Source organism: Pseudoliparis swirei, chromosome 9, assembly GCF_029220125.1.
Source record: "Pseudoliparis swirei isolate HS2019 ecotype Mariana Trench chromosome 9, NWPU_hadal_v1, whole genome shotgun sequence".
NCBI lineage: Eukaryota > Metazoa > Chordata > Actinopteri > Perciformes > Liparidae > Pseudoliparis > Pseudoliparis swirei.
The window spans coordinates 14,626,194-14,648,753 of NC_079396.1; the positions used below are offsets into that span (position 1 = coordinate 14,626,194).

The window sequence follows — 22,560 nt, forward strand, 5'->3', positions numbered from 1 at the left end:
TCGTAGCCCAGAATGGACACTGGCTCGAGGGAGAGCCTTTGGCTTTTGCCTCTGAGGGAGGGGCTTAATTATTATAAATCAGAGGATTGATATGCCCCAATGTTAATGGTGTTTTTGTTGTTGTTTTTTAAAATGTTTTATTGTCATTTATTATTAAGCTGCAGCACACATCTCTGATCTGTCTACACACATACACATACTCACCAAGCGTCAGCCGGCAGAGAAGCCGCGGTGGAGACAGTGAGGTGGACCAGGGGGAGTTGAAGAAAACATATTTATTTATATTAAAAACATAAACATATTCTAATACTGTTCTGAATTTATTTATTTTTGAATTATTCTATTTTTTTTTACGGCAATTATTTAGTCATGAAGTAGAACACATTGATAAGAGCGTAGCTCCTAGTAATCCTAACTACCTATCCATACCTCACATGTTTGGAAAGGGAGGGTGAGTGAAGGGATCTTGTGTTGGTTGCCATTCTGCCACTAAATCGTACACACTGTTCCTTTAAACACGTTGGATCACTACTGTGGTAGTCAGTTCACTAAAAAGTACAATACGTTACAATACAATTCATATGATGTGATGACGTAATTACTTCCCTTATCTGTAGATATTATCCACACTTATGTCAAAGGACTGAGTGGCAACAAATCCACCAATCTTTTTCGAAAAAAAACCTCTCGACTTGAGGAGATGCAGCATTGCAGCTTCCTTACATCAAGTTTGACTTTCATAGGCCCAGCAAGGAGGAAATGAGGAGCGTTGTGTCACTACTTGATGTTATGTTGTGCTGTGTTATCAATATGTTGCTCCTTTACACAAACGTAGACACAACCGGACCAGAGACATCTCTACAGGAATAGATTTCCCTCAACAGGCATAGACCAACATGGCTTCTTAGGTCCTTATACAGTAGGCTGGCCACATTCAGTGCCAACCACGGAACTAGTGTAACTAGATGTTTTCAAAGAATGTATGGATATTAGAAAATGTTCATACTTGTTGATTATAGGAATGCAGTTTAGTCAAACATGTACCATTCTGTAACAAGAAGAGGGCAAAGAGTGAGGATCCTTTCATTATCAGATATCTATGTGTGATGGGAGTGGGTTAACTCATACATGGAGGATGACATGCACACCAGCTGGAGAGCTCTCTCACTGCAACGAGAGACCGGTTTCCATGGCTTTTTAAAATATTCAGTGGTGAAGATGACGGCACAGCTCCACATGGCAGTGCAAATAAAAGACCTTTTTCTTTATGTATATTTACAGATACTGGGGATCTGAAAAAAATGTCTTAGAATCTAAGAAGAAAATAGAGATATAATTTTGAATTTCTTTCATTTTTTAACCAATCCTTAGAAAAACTTGATGTCTTAGTTTGTGTCTTGACCTCTCAGCGCCACTCATCTGAGCAGCAGGTTGGTGAGATCCCGTTAAATAATCTCCGGAGCACAATCGGATACAGGCATAAAATGTAACAGCCACTCATAATCCAAAATATTTTCAAGCAAAACAACAGGCATCAAAATCTGGGATTATGTTGTTCCACACTCTGCTCATGGACAGGAATATCTATCGCTCCTTCTGTCTTTCTTTTTGTAATCCTCTCTCACTCTCAGTGTTTCTGTCTTTCTCTCCTCCAGCATTTCTCTGTCTCTCTCTCCTTCACTTTCCTTCTCTTAATCTCATAAACAGTTTTAGATAGGGGTCTATTTAGAGGCCGAAGAGCAAATGTCCACCGTCAAATGCATTTGTCCGGTTCATACTGTACGACAGTTAAGAGAGCGGCAGAGAGCGTCAAGTTTTTTAGTGTTTAGAGACTGTTCTCCCACTTGCATTGGAAAGTATTAGTAGGTATTGTGCCTTTAACCTCCACCCTGCATCCTCCACCCTGCTCTGGCTCAATGTACATAAACTGAATTAGAAGTCTGGCACAAACACTACTATGCACGCCTTCAGCTTTTCATATTAGAACAGCACAGCTGGGTATTCGACTCAAGTGAAACGAGATCCAACATTTACTGTCTCCTCAATTCTTGGTTTTTATGTTTGCATGGCTTGCTCATCTCTGTCAAGCCTTACAGAGAGGAGAACATTGTCCGTGAACTTCTTTTTAAACCTAATATTCACACGCATACAATGTTTAAATTGCCTGACTGTCACACATCATCCCATCCATACAGATGTGTGTCTATAACATAGAGGCATCCTTGTGCAAAGCACAGCCATTGAAAGCAATTCAGTCTGTGTGTATATGCTGCCAGTGGGACTACACTGCATTCATTCATCCATCTCACCCCTCTCTCGCCACTTCTTTACCACCTGCTTCCCCCTGTCTCCTTCACTTCTTTCCTCTGACCTCCTCATTTCCCGCTGATGACAACACCTACACATGATGAATGATTATCCATGCTGGCCAATGTCTGTGATGTGGGAGCGTTTTATATGAGGCAGCAGGGATGACTTTCACTCACTCTTTCTCTGTTCCCAGTTGTGTCTTTTATTCAACTGACTCCAGCTTACTGGGGAAAAAGACACCAGAGGGAGTCACAATGAAAGACACGTTGGAGAGTGAAAAAACAGTGAGCCCACATTCCCTGCTACTAATAGCACTATTTTGGAGAAAAATCTGCGCCGAGCATCAGTAGGAGGAGGCAGACGAGGTCGGTGGTTATAAATGTCATCAAACATTTTTCATTTTGTTTTGGCCTTGTTCAAAAAATCAGTGTTGCAGTTGAAGGGCAGAATGTGCATGAACAGTCGGCAGTTCTTGGATGTCAACAGTGGAAAAAATGTCTCTAAACATACCTTATATAAAGAAAAAAATATTTGTTTGTAACCATTACGAAAGAAAAGCATACAAAGGAGTTGTTTATTGTCACCATATATGTGACTTTAGGGCCCTCTAGTGGTCCGATATGTGATATGTGAACGAAGAAATTACAGTATAAGTAGACTTAATATTTTCACATCTGTCCCATAAAATGCCCCTCCCAATTGTTACCAGAGCCCATATTCCTAGATCCATAGTTGTGTGTCTCTTCAACAGTCCAAAACCCGAATATATTTGGTTTTCTTCAAAACTGCTCAAACTTTTTATTTTTTGTCAATTAAGGAATGAACTAATCATTACTTGTCACGGTGATATTAGAGTGGACCCAAAAGCACGACTCAGACAGGAGTAACAAAGATGACTGTCTTTGGTTGAAAACAGGCTGGGTCAAAACTGGGAGATCAGTCGAAGAAGCAAACAAGTCCAAAAAGGGGCGGGGCAGAGAATCAGAGGTCAGGGCAGGCAGGCAGGGTCAGAACAGGCAGGTCAGGAATATACTCTAATAACGCTGGAGAAGTTGGCACGAAAACACAAGACAATCTGGCAGAGGACAAGTGGAAGTGAGGGAGCTAAATAGTGAGGGACTAATGAGGGGATGGGCTGCAGGTGAGAAGGGCGTGAGGACCAGGTGAAGGGAATGAGGGACTAACGAGGGAGTGATCAGAGGCAGGTGAGGGGAGTTGGATTGACGAGATGGGAAGCAGGATCTGGAATGACGTGATACTTCGTGACAGGATGAAAACAACTACTACAAAAAAGAAGTCATGGAGCTAAACTGTTACATTACTGATCAATTGCTTATTTTGTATTCGCGATGTAATCTTTTTCTTCTATTTTCATTGGAATTCAACCCATTTTTAAATATATTGTCTCATTTTAGGCTGTTTTTTAATCAGTTTCTGTTTTCACAGCCTATATTTTTTGGTTGACATTGTGCATGTGATGCCTGGTGAAGGTCACGTTTTAAAATGTTGTGTCTCTAATAAATCCCATGCTGACAGAGGATGAGGAGTTTTTCTTTCTCACCATGAAAGCTGTTGACTGCATTCTTTGAGGTCGATGAGGTGGATTTCCCTTCTGTGGCTTGTCATCAGCCTTTCCCACGACTCCGATACACTACCTTGCCCAGACAGCGATGCGCATGCAGGCTGCACTATGTGTGTTACGCCACTAAGGGTCGCTGTGTCCTCGCGTTTCAGCTGTGAAAATGCCGTAAGGGTGAAAAGAGGACATCTTGTCCACCTCCTCTCTCATGAGCAAACTTCCCCAGGGACTTGAAGGGTGACTCAGTAGTTAACCGAAGCCTCGCGCTTGTTCTCTTGTGTTCTGTGTTCCCTGATCTAGGATGACCAGTGTGGGGAAAAGATGAGAAATGCCAGAAGTGGGTTTCACAGAAATGTTATTGATATGTTGGTGTTGTCTCCAGAGGGAAAAGGCGTTGTGTAACCCCAGTGCTGAATTGTATAAGCTTCAATTAATCAATAAAAGGATGAGGTCATTGTAAGTGCAACTTTTGATGCACAAGCCGTCCTCTCAAAAGGTGTATATGCCACACTGGACACTGCGCTGCAATATCAGCATGTCTGTAATTTAATAAGTTATATGAAAGGTTGTATAGATACTCTATTATTAAACTACCATCTCAATTGTAGTGATATAAGAATAAAAGTGCAGCCTTTAAACCCATCAGCTATGGTGACATGTTGACACTAGAGTTGACTGGATAACTCAATAACACATTTTTGTTTGATAATGCATAATTATGAGACATTGCCCCAGGCCTGTATTTGTCAAGTTTGCGTGTATAGTTTAGCGGTTCACTTTCACAGTTTATTTATCTTGTCTGGATAGATTTCTTTCTCTGTTTATTTTACCTTGTGACACTTGGCATTTATCATTACACATTTTAATAGATCTCTCTTAGCATTCAAACCATTGCACCCTTGAAGTTAAAAAAGGTGATTGTTTAAGGCCAAGCTCTGGTTGATCTTCAACAGTGTAAAGGCAGACATCTGCATCTCATACAGACTCATAAGATACCCATTATAGTTATGTCGTCATTCAGAGTGGTCGAGTGGATGGTGCTCCAACGATCTACCCATAACATTTATATACAATTCATTATTTTCAGTGGAAGGTGATTGGTGTAGTGCCATGACATCAAACAACAGTTTTGCACCAATTCCTTTCTGCACGTGTTGTGTATTTCTTCCTCCCTCACAAGTAAATCACACCGTTTCTCGACAACTTACTTGTATACTCATACCGTAAGAAAAAAGAAAAAAACTCCCTCCTTATATCTAAATAACTGAAAAAGTCTCACTATCTTGTAGCAGTGTGGTAGTTTCCTCTTGAGGCTGTACACACTTGTAGTACAGTACATTACTGAGCCCATACTGGGAACTCTACTCACTCTTCCACCTGCTGGAGATGCTGAATAGTAGCACTTGACATCTATACTTAAATGCAATCAGGCTCACTGGCTCAGCAGCGGTGCTAAATGCTAATATGTTTTCAATATTGGTAAAAAAAAAAAAAACTTTTTATTTCTGCAACTCTTATGATAAAAGAACAAACAAACACAGAAGTGGTATAGCTCAGGTGTGCCTCCTTGTGAAATAGGTGGTGCTGGAAAGTGATTGGTGTAGTAGCTGCAGCTGTGTACAGTACAACCATGCCACATCTCTTTGTGGAGCAGTTCATGGTACAACTCTTTTAGATTGGATGGTGCAAATATAATAGGTCTCTCTCCATATTGGACCAGGTCTCTCTGTTTACTCAAAAGGCTACACCATCAAGATGAAGTATCATTGGTCAATGACATGAATTTAAATGTAAAAGTTCAGCTGGAAATTTCAATGTTAAAAAACTTGAGAAACTCAAAAGTTTTAATGTATTTATATTTACGACACATTTACATTAAGTGACTCAGCTATCAGGAGTGATCAGTAAATATTAAAGTCCCCAACACTATAGGTGTCTATAAACAGCTCAATCATTTATTTACAGAATCAGCTGATGCACCACATAGCCTAGTGTCAAAATAGCCATTTATAAAGGGCCAGAGGGAGAACGATACGGTGCAAGGGGGAGTTGTATGCAAGCTCTCTGAATTGCAGCTGCATTTAACACGGTCATCTTGCTCATCTTTCTCATAGTCGGCACACATCAGCCAGCAGCTCCCCCTCCCTAACAGCTTAAAGAAACACCACCAGTCTGCTATGGGACTGGGAGGTGCCAGTGTGCACAGTTTTATTTTAAACTACAGTCTGTGGGTATTTCCATGGAAACTGTAGATAACTGTCCAAATTACTGTAAAAGGGCCAAGATACAGATAGTAAGATCCATTCAGTTTTGTGTGGAGGCTTGTGGTTCATGCCTGTCAACAATTAAGTCTTTATTTTCTCTCCACAGGAAAAGCAAAACCAATGCTAGACATTTGGCACTCTGTGTTTTTCTTAATGCAATACAACTTCCAGAAGCATTCTGTCTTGATAAGACTGTGAGTGCTTAAATTAGGCTAATGTGGGTCAATAATTTGCCGACTGTATGCCACAAAATGTTCTTCTCAACCTGATCTGCTTTGTGTTTTTTTGTACAGTGTGACCTCAAAAAGCTAAAATCCCTATTGTGTGATTTCCTAAAGCACTGTGTGAAAAAAGCAATCCTGTTAAAGTCCATTTCCTTACACAACAAGTAATAATAATACTGATAATATAGTAGCCTAAGTATTTTACACACACAAATATTGAGAAATTGCTTGTGCGATAACTGAAAACCAAACGAATGGTGACAATTTAAATGACGGACCACCTCTATATATATGATGTCATTATTCTCGAACCGTAAAGGGGAAGGGACATTGTAACGGATACATCCTTTCAGCCAATAGCGTGCAGATGCTGGAATCTTAAATAGTGTAGACACTGTGCTGCATTCAGGTACAATTGGAATTTTGTAATTTTAAAAGTTGTCTGCATCTTACCCTCTATCCCAAATGTACCAATTATGTGTTTTTCAGTGTGGCAGTGTAAAAAGTCAAATATAATTGAATAAAGTATATTTTTGAGTGTTTTAGTCAAAGAATTCTGCACACATTTGGATTGTAGGAGCCATTCACATCTGAACTAGTTGTGATGTGTTGTGTTTGTTCTGAAAACAGCTCTGAAAATCACATATACATTAATATTATATATATTATAGATATCTAAAACACACGCAGACACACAGTGTAGGTGCTCAGTCCAGAAAATCTGCACAAATTCATGCCTGTCAAAGACATAAGAATAATGTTTAACGTTCCAATAAATATTGGAATTTCATTAGAAAAGGGAAAACACCTGGATAGACCCTTCATCAGGAAAAGGAGTATCACTTTTGCCAGTTTTAGTGTTAAATGTTGAACTTTTTAATAGTTTCACATGTGAAATTGGCAGGACAAGAGTCACAGTTGATTGATTTAATTATCAGTATCACTAGTGTACTGTGACAATTGGTACTTGGCATACACCACAAAGTTGATATTTAGTATGGAATTGGGAGACAAATTAGAATGTATTTACTTAATGACATTCTTCCGGGAAAATATAATATAGTTTAAGTCATACTTTTTAAGGAAATTTAGGAAATATAGGTGCAAATCATAGCAATCAATATGAGCTTTAGAAAAAGGGTATGAATATCACATTGGTCGATAGAGTTTAAAGGTCAATAGAGTGTAATAGGTTTAAAGGGAAAGCTAGCAAATAGCATGAACACCATGTAAAACACGATGACAACAAAAAGATACTGCACATAACTTTATCTTCATCTTCTTAAAAATGGTTTATAGATATAATGTACAAGTTTCCGGGGAGACCGTGAACGCAATGTTATGGGAGGGTCTTGTGAGTATCGGTTTGGTGGCTTCCTCCTCCGCCGTTTTACTCTACAGCTGCTTCGCGGACGGAAGACGGCAGGAGGGGAACACGGAGGCCTTTGATATTTGAAAGCACACCCTGGGAAAGGTAAGCACATTTTAGTTTTCCTTTTATTACACTCGTTTCATGTTGCGAGTCAGGAAAGCGAGTTTGAGGTGTGAAGGAAAAGCAGCTTCGGAAGACAAGGCAATGAGGCGAGACGCCACCAGCCGCAAGCTCGGCGAGTGGAAACCTGTTACTTGTTTCGAAGTTTTTTAAGGCGGAAAGGCTGACTTGTTTCGACGTTTCGGTCATATAAATATAAAGGAAAAGTATCATTAACTGTGGCACACGCATGTTTATTCTCTCCAGTCGGAAATATGGTTCATATCAGAGAACAACCCAGCCCTGTCTCTACCCACACGATGCTTTATTACGTACTATAATTATATTGACTTCAGCTGTGGAGGAAGGCAGAGCAGATCTTTCCTCGCAGTGTGAAACAATATTTTTAAATATATTTCTCTTTGGAAACCTGTTCGTCCAGTAAATGGGAGTTGATGTTATGGGATGTTTTTTCCCCATTTTACATTTCTGTTCAAACATTTGTCTGTCCCGAGGAAATTCCTCTCTGAGTCGCCACACCCTTGTTGTGCTGCTCTGCTACTGTAGCGCGGACCCTCGTATCTCACACAGGCGTGTTGTTCCCCTACTTGTCTTGGCGTGTTCCCCATAATAAAGATGCTACCACCGGGATCTGAGCCCTGCAAAACTCATGACATCCATGAGCCCCCGTTGTGTGTCTGCGCTGTCCCGCAGGACGTCACAGGGCAGACACACAGCCAGAGGGAGACTCATTGAAGAGCTCTATCTGGGATAGACGTGTGCATGCTTGTATGTCCAATGTTTGTTTGTGTAGCTTCTAGAGGAGAAAGTATGATGTCATTGTAGCTTAACAGCTGACTAGGCTGTTTGCAGGTAGTGGTCAGAAGTGGAAGTGTTACACACACACACACACACACAAATCGGTGTCAATGCAGTGGAAGGAAATATTGTGGAAATCCCCAATCGAGACTACATTGATGCAAAAGCAGAAGTCCTTATGTCTGCGGTTGTCAGTGAGGTTTTGACTCACTCTACCAAGTGATGTAATCCAGAGCCTCTGTGGAGTGGGCTGTATCTGGCTCGTAATTATGAGTGTTATAATTTGCAAATCGAGATGGAAGTAGGTGTTGGATTGAAAACACAAATTATTCAGGAAAGAAAAAAAAGCGCTCGCACACAGGAATCCTTAGAGAATGACAACGTTGAAATGAGATTGACTAATTAAATGTTTTTCTAGGTTTGAAGTGCATACGTATTTCACTCATAGCATTCACATAATGTAAGATTGTTTTGAATCGGGACCCTGACTGTGGATCAGGTAGCTTGTGGAAAGTCAGATGCGTCATACATATTTATTCAACATTTAGGTAAATGTAAAATTAAACTTGACTACATCAATTTGTTTGACCAACAACACTTGATTAGGACATCCATACAAATAACACACCTCTAATTAAAATATGAGTGTTTGTCATAGTGACGGACTTGACATCTCTAGCATTCTTGTCACATGGCGGTTATGTTGGACGAGAGCTGAATAGCTCAGTTGGTCAGTACGAAAGCCTTCATGGAGTATAAGTATGGATCAAAAGCTCTAAATATGCCACAATCTCCAGAGGCCGTTTCACCCTGGTGCTGCACCTCATTGTGTTCCTCTTGGCAAGCTCTCCACCACTGGCTTACAACAATTGTATTATTGTTTGCCTTTTTGTACAAGCCAACCCAATCCTTAGGGAACGCAGGAAGTTCTCCTAAGCAAAGATTTAGGAAGTGTTGCATGGACACAAGGGGATTACCCAGATGGCCCTTATTCCTTCCTTCCAGCTCACACTAGTTTGTGTATTTTAGGGCCATCGGTGTTCATCAGTTGTGCTCAAACACAATGTTCAACCTTATCATGGCTTAGATTTTTCAGCGCAACTTTCCATCAGCAGTATTTTCTAAGGAGGCTAGTATTATGGAAGTGAATTTCGGTGCAGTTTCTGAACGGAACACAAGAAAATGCTGACTTTAGGCTTTCATCTGTGTGTCTGTTTGGGTCATCTGATGGGGACTGGCAAACATGTCGGCGTGGACAAATGTGTCCGTCGGCTTCTGGGTGTGTCATGTAGCAACTGTAAGCCGATCAGAGCGTCCTCCAGGGGAACACGCATCCCTGTCAAAGGCCTTTTTCTTTGTGCTAGTGGAACAGATCTGTTTTTTGGGCAAGGAAGAAGTCGAGTCTGAATATTCCTTTTTCCAGGTTTTATTTGTTCCTTTGGAGTTCCTAAATGGGCCTTTTTGGAAAGCCACATATGTCCTCTGAGTAACATTGGCAGCAGGGCCCTTAGGGATGGGAACTGGTAGCTGGGTCCATTTTGGTTCAATTGATTAGATAAACTGAAAGATGCTAACAAATCTCTTGTGAACTATTGTATCTCTCCTTACTTTTGTATTGGCAAAGAACAATACAAAGAACAATGGATTCATTTGTAATAGCGAGCGAGAAAATGATAACATCACGACCATCTGGAGCATGAACTCCGTACAACGACACTGAAAAGATAGTCTTTTCTTTGGTTCCTCTGCAGCTGGTGTCGGGACTCGGCCAAAGGATCGGACGCATCTCTCTGTTGTGTATTCTGACCGTTGATTTCTTCTGAACTACAGAAACAGTGGTGACTCTTCTCCTCCGAAATAATCCAGCTCATCGACTCAAGTCACTTTTAGAATCTCCCGTTAAACCTTTATTCATATCAATATTTGACATTATAGTTCTGAGATGGGACCGTCAGCATTTGGATTAAGTAGGCCACCGCTATTAATGCGAGTGTGTCCGACTGAGTCGGCTCAGGCTCTGCACGTTAAAAGCTGTGGTGTGTTTGCCTGGTCAGCCAAGAAAAGGTGATTAGACATCTTTGGGTTGCAGGTATTTTTGCATTTAGTGGCAGTTAAAGTTGAAAGGTTAACCTATAAAGATAATAGATGTAACATTATTGTGAACATGTCCGTTGGATCTCGTACCTAACTGCTGTAACACTCCACACAGATGGGTGGTTGGGAAACGGTCGTTGCGTGGGGGCGGCTCCATCTGGGCTGCGGTCATGCGTGTCAGCTCTGGCTTTCATTTGTGCCGTGTCAGAGAGTCAGAGAGGAGGAATGCAGCACCCTAAGGAGACTAAGCATTAGCTTCCTGAGGGTGACATCACATTGCAGCCCAGGAAGAGAGAGAGAAGAGGACAGAGTCAGAACAAGAGACCGAAGGAAGATGAGAACAGGGGAGGGAGTTACAGGAACAGTTATGAGAGTCAGAAGCAGGGCTTCAGAAACACGTTAGTGATTTCTAACCGTGTCCTGATCGGCTCCGTCCCGATCCATGGCGTGACTCATTCATCCATTTGTTTTGTTGTACTCCTGGAATATTTATCAGTTTGGTATTTGTTTTGTTTCTCCACATCTGTTGCTTGTGGATAACATGCGGATGTTCTGACCGCCTCTCCTTCCATCTCTCCATCTCGGGGGCGGATGAAAGAAGAGTTCCGTGTGCCGTTTCCCTCTTTCGTCCTCGGCGTCGAGCTCTGCTCTGTGATGAATTGGGTCGGGTCGTCTCGGTGGCTCTGTCCTATTTTGGGCTCCAGCTCGGTTCTGTCGTGAGCTGCCTCCTGGATCCTGAGCAGCAGCTTCTGCTCTCAAGTTGGACTCAACCTTCAGAATTTAAACTTGGTTTCAACTTCTGAGGGAGTTTGATGCATTTTAGATGATAGTTAATTCATATTTCCTTACTTTGTAAGTCTCCACAATCCAAACTTGGCCTTAACGTAAGTCCACGTTGAAATGAATAGATGAGTCTGAATATGTTTGTGCATTAAATATCTCTGCATTCAGCCGCTCCTTCAACAGGTCCTGTCCCGATGTTCCCCGTCGGTCTGCTCCAGTGTTCCTGGCTCTGCGTGTGGCACATTCAAAGGAGAGATAGTTCAGGGGGACATTTATTAAGTTCTGGTCTGCTGAGCAACTTAAATTGTGTTTGTTTATCTTCCTGGGCGTCTACATCTCTCCGTCTTTATTCTGTAACTTATTAGCCGAGGGCAGATATGGGTTATGGAGCAGGTAGTGGTCAGAAGTGGAAATCTGTATCGAACCCTGGAAATAGGACCCATTAAGTTTATTTAACTGACCCATGAGTTTGAAGGCTTCTCGGATGCCAAAATGCAGCACAAGATTATAATACTCTTGGACAGGATTTTACAACTTCATCACGAGGTAAAACATTTAGAAATATGCTGTTCATCTTAAATAGTAACCCACTCGGAATTTGTTTGCGCTTGGATGTATTTCATCGGTCACACAGCCCTGCCTGGTCAGATGACATCATGTTGAGCCAGATTCAGCTTTTTAGCTGGTCGCCCAGCAATACCCAATCCTCTGTTGTATAGTGTCCTGCAGGCTTTGGAAACACAGGATGCCTACAATATAAAGTGTATTTCATTGTCGGCGGCACAAAGTTGGACAGCTTCTAACGTGAGAACAAGATACTGAAGTTCAGATGCAGCCGTCAACATTCGACAGCATTTTAAAAACTGCAAAATTCCACTGAAACTGAGCAGAAGCAGCTCTGATCGCTTTCTGCTGCATGCCGTCAGCCACTCAACTCTTTGTGGGTTCCACTGTTTTGTCACTGGTTTACAAGCTTACATAACTTTTGACAATGGTAGTTTTATGGCTTGTACTTCTCATCAAAAGGACCCCAAACAACTTCTCTTGAACAGGACTGGATAATGTCATAACCCAGCAGCTAGAAACACGCTTCTGTGCTGCACGATCAAGGAGTGATAACTTTGTCCGTTGCGACCTCAGAGAGACCCACGTTATGCAAGATGGGAAAATGGATCGTGAGAAGCGTGTGAATGCACAACAGGTTCTATGACCGTCTCTTGGAGCCGTGTGTGTGGATGTCTCAATGATGGCTCACCACTCACAGAATGACTTCAGTGCATTTTGGGGTTCTAATTGTTTTTTGTAACACTGATAATAATAATGCAGCTGTGTTCTCATGTGGCTGGTTGGTCTCTTCAATTCACTGCTGCTGGTACAAGCAATTTCAACCCCACACAGATCTTCATTTTAATTATGAATGAGAATTTGTTTTTTTTCTGTTAACTATTTTATCCCAAACACTGAGGCCTATTTAAAACAATGAATAGCTGCATACTTTGGGGTGATGTTTCAGGTGGGTTTGATTGGTTTTAAAGGGTACCTGTAGTGAAAGCGAATATGTAGCCAGATCAAAAGATAATGTGTTTCTAAAGGTTATTCATGCACTGACGGTCCAGTATTCAATAACAATACGTAGTTTAGGCTGTTCAAAGTCCTCAACTCCGACATGCGACATTGCACTGGAGCTTGAATATGGCGCAGGTGGTGTGACGTCAAATCGTTGAGAGATCGACAGCCAGCCACAGCGGATGTGTTCAGATACCAATATAAACAACGTTGAGCGCTCGCAAACAAATGCTGAGAGATTGATAATATGGATGATGAAAGATTGTCTGATTCAGCAACTGGATACTTGTTTGAACCTTTAAAAGCAGACTATCCCCATTTAGTGAATTGTGACAGCGATGATAGCGATGAAGTTGATGCCGAAGGACCGCCGGTCCAGATGCTTCACCGTGCGGACCGTGCACGCAAGTCGGCGGACGTTTGGTGCAGTTGTGGGAAATGTGTGCCACAAAAAACAGACATAGAGTGCATTTGTTGTAAAGAGCACGAACTTATGTCCGATGATATAGTGACATTAGACCTCATCTGCTTCACACAAAAGCGTGAGCTTGATAGCTACATCGCGCATAAGCCAGCGCTGGAGATGTCTTTCATTGATGCAATGATCGGCCGACATGTTCGGGGGCCTGCACCCGAGGGAGAACTGTCAAATCGGTAAGTTTGCCAGTTGTTTCATGTAGGCTAATTTGCGATCACCAGAGTTGGTGTGATTATTACTAATATTCTGAATATATTCACCTTTATTCTCCCATAAGCGAGAGGCCTAACATTTGCCTGCATACTATCGCCCATGATTATGATGATCCTTTAGCATAGACTAAGAAGCCCATACTTTATATAGCGGTCTCAGTAGGCCGCGCACCATGGAGGCCGCGGTATATCGAATAAGGCCGTCCGCTGCCCGTGTATCGTGGCATTAGGTACTAGGTTTGGGCACGCAAAAGAACTTTTTAGTCTTGTGAGTCCGTTTATTATTTAGACAACCGAACGCCTTGCACTGCGCCATCTTGGCGTGAACTCCAGACGTGAACTGGTTTGAGGCCACCGATCTATCCCAAGAAGCAACGCGTGTAGAAGTGGCTCCGGATTGGCTGAATTCCTTTCAACGACTCTACGTCATAGTTAGCTTTGACATGAGTAAATAACTAGCAAGATGTCTGCGCCCTGAAGCGTTCACGGACTCGGAATGTTGACAAAGAAATGTAAATCCTCGGGCTATGCGTGACTTGTTGACAATAGCGGCGGGGTAAATATGATTTATTTGATGCGCCGAATGGATGTAGCACGTTGTTGTTTTGCACTACAGGTACCCTTTAATGAGGTTTATGTAGCACTTATAATAATAATATTAATAACATTAAGGGATTATTTTGAGATTAACTCTCAGGCCATGGATAGAGTCCTAGTAAGTTTGAACTAGGTTAAATCCTACAGCCTCCACTCTGTTCTATGGGTGTCTGCTCTTCTTCATTCATCCTAGCACACAGTGCAGACTCGTGTTACAGTGAACAGTCCCACCCTGAGGAGGAGGCCGGACCAGTTGTGTGGGACTCCTCCTTGAGCTATTAAAGCTTATTTGAAGTGACCCGAGGGGAGAAACTCGAGGAGGGAGAATGAGACAAAATGGTTGAATTCCAGATGTCTTTCCTTCGGCTTGTGTTCTCTCCTCCCTCTGTTTGTCCTACCAGGAAGTCACTTCAAGTAAGGACGGCAAATGAGGAAAGAAATGTCGTAGGAAGAATCCACAAAGCACATTAAGCACCTGCATATTTCCCCCAACAAAAGAATGACTGTTACGCGGAGGAGCAGGAGGAGCACAACAATGGACATTTCATAAATTTATAATGAATTGAAACCATAACACTTAAAATTCTCAAAAGATTTAGCTGGTCCACAGCTTCTCACTGCTATGCTGTGTGTCACATTTTACTTTCACATAAATATCAGACGATTCATGACAGATGTTTGGCAGTTGTAATAATGAATTTACAAGATTCAATTAATTGACAATCGATGATTAATTTGTCGTTTTCTACTCTTTAATTGGTTAATATTCCAAACCTTGGGAAATATTAGCAGCACCACTTCGTACGATGTCACTGTTGAAGGGAATTGTTTCATGGCACATTTCAAGGGTAACGCGCCTCAACAACAGCACTTATTTCAGAAGGAAGTCCTTGGAGTGTCTGTTCCCACCCTGGGCCTGGCACAGTGTGCACACAGTGGAATGGTCAGGGCCAGTTCCCCCACTCGGCACTCAGCTGCACCGTGGACAGCATGAGAGCCATCGCTGTCAATAAGCAGCATGATCTTGTAACGTGTGTGTGTCGCAGTGACAGTCTGATGAATGGTGTAACAGCAGCCTGCTATCACGGAGAACAGCTGCTCTTCTCCAGAGACAAACTGGCCTGTTTTTAATGTGGGTTCCTCGAAACAGCAAACTGAACACTTGTCTTCTGCATCTCGTGGTGGAAATCTTTGTGAGGAGAATCAAAAGGAAGGATGTGGAGATGAAGATTACATGTCTGAACAAACACCTGTCTTTGATCATCTCTTTCTTTCCTCCTCCTTCTCTCACTCTTCCTATTTTGTAGTTTGATTGTTTCACCTCCCTCCTCCTGTCTTTACTGAGATTTGCTTCTCAGCAATGTTCTGATTGTTTAGTTCTCGTGCATATCTCAATTGTTAATATAAAGATTACCCACAGTGCATTGTGTTTGCAGATGGCAGCCATCAGGAAGAAGTTGGTGATTGTTGGGGATGGTGCATGTGGGAAGACGTGTCTGCTCATCGTCTTCAGCAAGGACCAGTTCCCCGAGGTCTACGTCCCCACGGTGTTCGAGAACTACATCGCTGACATCGAAGTGGATGGCAAACAGGTACCTTGTATTTCAAATGTGCTTTTCTATTTGTTTTAGTTAAATGATTATGAATAATGAAAACTAATGTTGGAAACTGTCCCGATGCCGTGAGTATCGGACTGAATTTAGAGGCAGCAACATGGATTGTTATGTTTTAACAAACCACACCCCACTGCCACAGAAACTAACGGGACCGTATTTAGGTCAGATTTTGAGTATACTTCTTTTTTCAGAGGGACGTATTACACGTTCTACTCCACGACATTTAGCTGACAAGTTGCTTTTCAGAATACCACAAAAAAACACAAGATACTACTTTGGCTTATGATTTTGAGCTCTCGCATACTGTCTGGTTGGGGCATCTTGTCATTCCAGATGTCTGAGATGATAGAAGTATCTCTAAACTTCTCAAATAGGATTTATCAGCATAACAGTGTGAGGCCCAGAAGAGGTCAACTTATAATATTTAACAACAAAGTAAACGTGAGAGAAGTCCAAATCATCTTATGACCTGAAATACAGATTTATCCTCTGACCCGGTGGAGGGCCCACCCTCGGTGGGACACCACTGGACCTCAATGTTTATTGATAATATAAAGTAACTCAAACTAGTCGCACCTCGACCAGCTACAACAGCTCCAGCTGCTCTCACATCGTTCATCAGTATCAACAGCCTTATCATGTCATGTATAAGAACATATCATTCACATGGGTACTTTTACTGCATATAAGTCCATTTAGCTGGTGATACTTCTGTGTTTCCACTTAAGTAGGATTTAAAATGAAGTCCTCAACTAAAGGATGAGTACTTCCTCCACCAGTGACAATGTGAGACATTCCTCAGAACAGGCGCTACGTATCCTATCATCAGGCAGGTGTATGGGTCACTCACGCTGCTGCTGTCGGGACCCAGGTGGCCCTGTTGGTGGAGAATCACGGGCTATGAAGACCGATTAGTGCGTATAGTCATCAAATCCTTTGGTCCTTTCATTGTTATAAAGCAGAAGACCCCCAGCCAACAACAGGAAATGGATCAGTGCCACCTTCCTGCCCAGTGTTCTCATGCATCATGACTAATCTCCTATTTCCTGTTCCTGTTTCCTGTGGCGTATAATACAAAGTTGACTATACTCCAAGCACCTCAACCAGAGTAGAAATTTATTTTAAAATATCTGGTGTATTTAAATATTGTCAGTGTGTCAGTATTATTGTCGGTGTCACAGTTCAACTTGCAGCTGACCTTTACTATTATTCTTTAATTATATTTAGTTGTGGTTACAACAACCAAGATAAAGGCTGAAAAGAGGAGTTCAGACTTTCATTAAAATAAATAGATGAGGTTGACTCCTCTAGTGGTACCATATTTCAAAAGCAGCAGAAACGGACACCGGTTTGTCACGGTCAACGTCAGCCCACCCACCGTCTCGCTGACCATGGACAATGCCAGAGGGCGATGTGGCCGGCCAGTCGACTCGTTTGTCGGCCAACAAGCGAGACGTGGCAAAACATGAGTGCAGGTCAGAAGAGTCCAGAGGAACTGTTTTCATGCTGTCGTTGCTCACTTGTTGTTTCCCAGTCCTCAGCTGGATCAGGCAGTTTTCCAGCTGTGATTGCCATGTGGGCGATTTTACTGTCGGTTTAAATAATCATAAACTATGTCTAGATTACAGTTGAAGCTAATAGTCCACATCCATTATGGATAATTAATTGTTTTAAATCCTCTTTTCCCCCCACTATCTTTTCAGTTATTCTACCTATATGTTTGTCGCCCATATTCTCCTTTCCCCTCTTTATCCATGATTACGTTGGATCGTGCTTCATAATGTGACTTAAGTTGCGCCTCTTTGTAGATGTCACCTGTTTACTGACATTCTGCTTCTTCTCAGGTGGAGTTGGCGTTGTGGGATACAGCAGGTCAGGAGGACTATGACCGACTGCGGCCTCTCTCTTACCCTGACACAGATGTTATCCTCATGTGCTTCTCTATAGACAGCCCCGACAGTTTAGGTAAGGCTGCGTACACATTGTTTACACATTTAGGGTTGTGTAAGGTAAACAAACTTATTGGCATTACAGTGATGTTTCAGTGACCCAGGAGACTTGACACAGAAGGAGCCTGATTAAAATAGTCAATGTATCATCAACTGTGTTGCGTTACCTCAGTGATTCAATGCAATTGGTTATGTTTATTCAGTCATTTATTCAGAATTTAAGTGTTTAGTAATCCTGAAGAAGATAGACAAAGTGCACATATGACTCAATCCACTCAAAATAAAATGCAGAGCTTGCATGCTGTTCTCAGAATCAGTTTTATTGGCCAAGTAAGTTTGCACAAACAAGGAATTTGACGAGGTAAAGTGTCTCTCAGTGCTTACACAAAATATACATTTCAACACAATACAATACAGAACAAACAGTGCAAAACAGTGCAACGGTCTAAGAAGTTTAAGAAAGTGACAAAGTATATACAAGAGGAATGGCTATATACAGCAGCTGTGAATACTCAATTCAGGAAAATACAAACCTGGTTCGAATTCTTTGCTTTGTAAAAGTGATGTTCAATAATATTTCATACAGATGCAGGGTGAGAAATGCTCCTTTAAATGTCCAAGTTTTTGTCTGACTTAAAATCCACACTAATCCTCTCGATTATTAATGTGTTTGACATTACATTTCCCTGTCTACTGCCTCCGCGCATAATGCAATTAATTATCCATTTAATGAAAACGTAATTATTATTTAGATGGCGTCTGTTCATTAGATGTTATTCATTAAAGTTATTAATTCTGCTGCAGCAGTGAAAACCAGCATCACAGTTTAACTTTTAGTAATGTCTAAAGTGTGGAATAAACCAGAACAGCTGACTGTTTCTGCGTTACAGTAATTTAAATAAATAATTAGGGCAATGTCGATAACGTTGATCAAAATGCTCCTCATCTCCTATTTTGTGCCTTTCTTTTAAATGCAGTTCAAAAGTAAATTTAAAGGCAATTAGAAGTTGATTGAACTGTACCAAGATTAACTTATTGTAGATGAATTCTGATCAATGCATCCTTCAGGCACTGGCACTTCATAGATGCATTTGAATCCAGTTGTTTCCACATTAAAAGGGAACCAGATGAACCAGCACATGTCCTGAAGCGCTCTCCCCGTGTTGCTATGGACGATGACACAGACGGCATGTCTACCCCGTCACACGAGGGCCTGTCCCTCAAGACGCCGCAGATTTTGTCGAACATGCTCGACCATGCATCAGCGTTCAGTGATCTCTTAATATTTCTGTTTCAGGGTTTTTCCTGCATAGAGAAAATTTGGGCGCGCGCCTACGCCGTTTTCCCGAGCGCCTAAGGCAAAAAAAAGTCTGCGATGGAAAAAAATAAATAAAAATGTGTTCATCACGTGCATGTCAGCGAATATGTTCTCAATAGTATGTTTCAAGTCGGCTACAGCCGAACCCTCGTTCTGTTTGGATCAATAGTAATCGAGTTCAGTGTTTCCCCTAGGTTTACAGCTTCAGGGGGGCGGGACTAGTGCCGCTAGCCATGTTGGTGCCCTAAGCTTAATTTAACACGGAGGTGTGCGCGCATCACCGTTGAGCGAGGCGCGCGCCGGCATCGGAGCTCTGGCGCGCACGAGCCGAGATGAGTTGTTGACGGGGGGGGGGGGGGGGTTCACCCTGTTCACCCTGTTCACCCTGTTCACCCTGTTCACCCTGTTATAATGGTAGGGGAAACACTGGAGTTGATAAGCGTGTCTTCTTGTCTGATCAATTTGCAACTGTGAGGTGTGCGACTGGACCGAGTGGCCAGCTGCTGATCACTCACTCAACAGTCCGACTTGTACAAATAGACGGTGCGCGCATAGCGCCCAAAAAAATTTTTTTAGACCACCGAAGACCCATTTTGACCCAGGAAAAACCCTGTGTTTGTCCAGTCACACGGGGAACAACACAGGCGCTCCCTGCTGTCCTTGTAGGGAAAGACTTCAGGAAATCGCTCTTGTTTTTAAAAATGTATTTTATTTTTAAAATTCTTGCAGAGAACATTCCCGAGAAATGGACGCCTGAAGTGAAACACTTTTGTCCTAACGTCCCCATCATTCTCGTGGGTAACAAGAAGGACCTGAGGAATGATGAACACACACGCAGGGAGCTGGCCAAGATGAAACAGGTGTGTGTGACTATTATTTTATGTTACTGCAAACATATTATCCCAAAGCCAGTTGTAGTGGAATAAGTAGTATTTCATTCAACTCAGTTTATTTTGTATACCCCATTATCACAAATTAGAAATTTGCCTCGGAGGGCAATCCATACTAATGTAAAAGTAATGATAGCTCATATTGAAAATAACCCACTACAAGTAAAATACCTGCATTCAAACCTTACTTAACCCTCCTGTCGCCTTCGGGTCAATTTGACCCGATTCAATGTTTAATGTCGGTGTTCTTTCGGGAGTCAACAAACAAACATAAAGTACCTCACACTTAAACTTGGAAAACAATATTAATTCTAATAATTTTCTGGAGATTTTAATAGCTGGGGTCATATTGACCTCAAGGGTAAAATATGTTAGTAAATATAAAGGTAACAGGAGGGTGAAACATTGAATCGGGTCAAATTGACCCGAAGGCAACACAAGGGTTAAGTCAAAGTATTATCAGCTAAGTGTCCTTTATGTTTGAAAAGCAAAAGTGTAGTAAACTGTTCCCGGTCTGTGATGTCGTGAAGTTGCATCCAAGGTAAATCCTCTAAAGTAAATGTACTTAATAACATTCTCCTGCTCCGCAAACTGCCCACTGTCCACCTCGCTGACCGTCCTCGCGCTGACCCTCCAGGAGCCGGTGAAGCCGGAGGAGGGCAGAGACATGGCCAACCGCATCAGCGCCTTTGGCTACCTGGAGTGCTCCGCCAAGACCAAGGACGGCGTGCGGGAGGTGTTTGAGATGGCCACTCGAGCGGCGCTGCAGGTCCGCAAGCGCAAGAAGAGGGGCGGCTGCCAGCTCCTGTGAGGGGGCGGAGTCTGTTGGCCAATCGGCACCGGAGGGAGGAGTCCCGCCTGAGAGGAACCTTCATGCGATGGCTTCCGTGGACTATCTCACTTCACAGATGCAGAGATGCCACAGGAGAATATGAAAGACTGACCCGCCTGTTGAAAAGCAAAACAAATCCGCCTTTGATTTTAAATTATATTTCCTCTGCTACTCACACACCGTTGTTTATCTTTGTTTGCGGCTGTCTTCCTCCACCCGGCACACACGCTCCTCGTGGGAAGGACCTGGCCTCCTCCCTCTTGTCTGAATGTATGTTTGTATCTATGTGCTTACAAACATATCATGTCCGTGTTATGTTTGCGAAGAAGGGGCTGTCTTCTTGAGGGTCACATGCCTCCTGGATGGCAAGACCATTTTAGGATGTGCTTCAATAGTATGGACCCCTGCTTCAGTCCGACCTGCATGTACCACGTTCTCCTTGAGGTCAGCTGAGGTCACCATCCACCTGGCACACCACTATTCCTTTCCCCCCCGCGTGTGGAGTCGGCAGAGCTCCGTTTCCCTCAGCTTTACCGACTCCATCTAGAGCCCGTTACGTTACATCAACTGAAGCAGCAGCAACTATTTGTGTGGCGAGGTTTTGGACGGCACCTTGCTGTGGCGACGGCGTCCACCGGAGACAGAGGGCTATTGTCCTGGACACGGCGCCGAGTCCAGCAGACGGGCCTCCACCGAGACGCCAACGCCGCCCCTGAACTCGGCCCTGTTCATGAGATCCAGTCATGATGCATCACTGGAGCGACACACAATGGATGCACACTGTATACAATTCAGACAGATGAGTTATATATTCTGTGCATAAGTTTCAATAAATGTCCAGTTGACGGCTCAAATGTTTCATTGACGATGTGATGATGTCTCCTCAGACCAGCAGCCTTCTTCACTGTTTAGAATGGGGGCTTTGTTGTTGTCCTCTAGGCCTTTCATTTGACACCCAAGGGACATCGCTTGAAATGTTCTTGTAATAACTTGCATATCTGAGTGTGTGTCTGGGGTCCGGTCTCAGCTGCACCAGTGAGTCATAAAAGTTCTGTTCACAGAATAAGGAATTGCAACAGAATTATGTTAAAAGTTCTGAGAAACAAGCGTCAGTGGTAGCGACCATAATTGTCTGTGTGTGTTCATCACTGACATGATCATAACGCCACCATCTTTACTGCATCCCTCTTGTTGGTGTTTGTGTCGTGGCTGAAGCAGAGAGATGCATGCAGTAAATCTCCTCTAGCAGGTCCTGTCGTGACAGAATGTGTATTTAGTGTGACGGCTGTGGTCCTCTAACCATTACATGCAGAGCACATGGATCACAATGTGGCCGGATGGTCTGATTTCTGGGCTGTTCTGTTTTGTTTAACACAAATGGTAGATTGTGATGATGCTTTACAAACGGGAGCGAGATGTGTAGAATGTCTGGATGAGACAAACATGATATTAAAGTATTTTTGAAATACTACGTAATCTTAACTGGTTTGGTTTAGCTTTCTTTTTCTTTTTTTACACAGTGACCGGATTTCAAATTCCATACCTACAATGTTCCAAA

General features: G+C 42.6%; 1 protein-coding gene across 1 annotated transcript; it reads left to right on the top strand.

The window, feature by feature from the left end:
- Positions 1–7,755: 7,755 nt before the first annotated feature.
- LOC130199386 (rho-related GTP-binding protein RhoA-D) lies at positions 7,756–22,484 on the top strand. Its single transcript, XM_056422846.1, has 5 exons — positions 7,756–7,851; positions 15,834–15,989; positions 17,858–17,978; positions 20,010–20,140; positions 20,808–22,484. The coding sequence occupies exons 2-5, from the start codon at positions 15,834–15,836 to the stop codon at positions 20,979–20,981; spliced, it is 582 nt and encodes a 193-aa protein (XP_056278821.1). The 5' UTR covers positions 7,756–7,851; the 3' UTR covers positions 20,982–22,484.
- Positions 22,485–22,560: the final 76 nt, after the last annotated feature.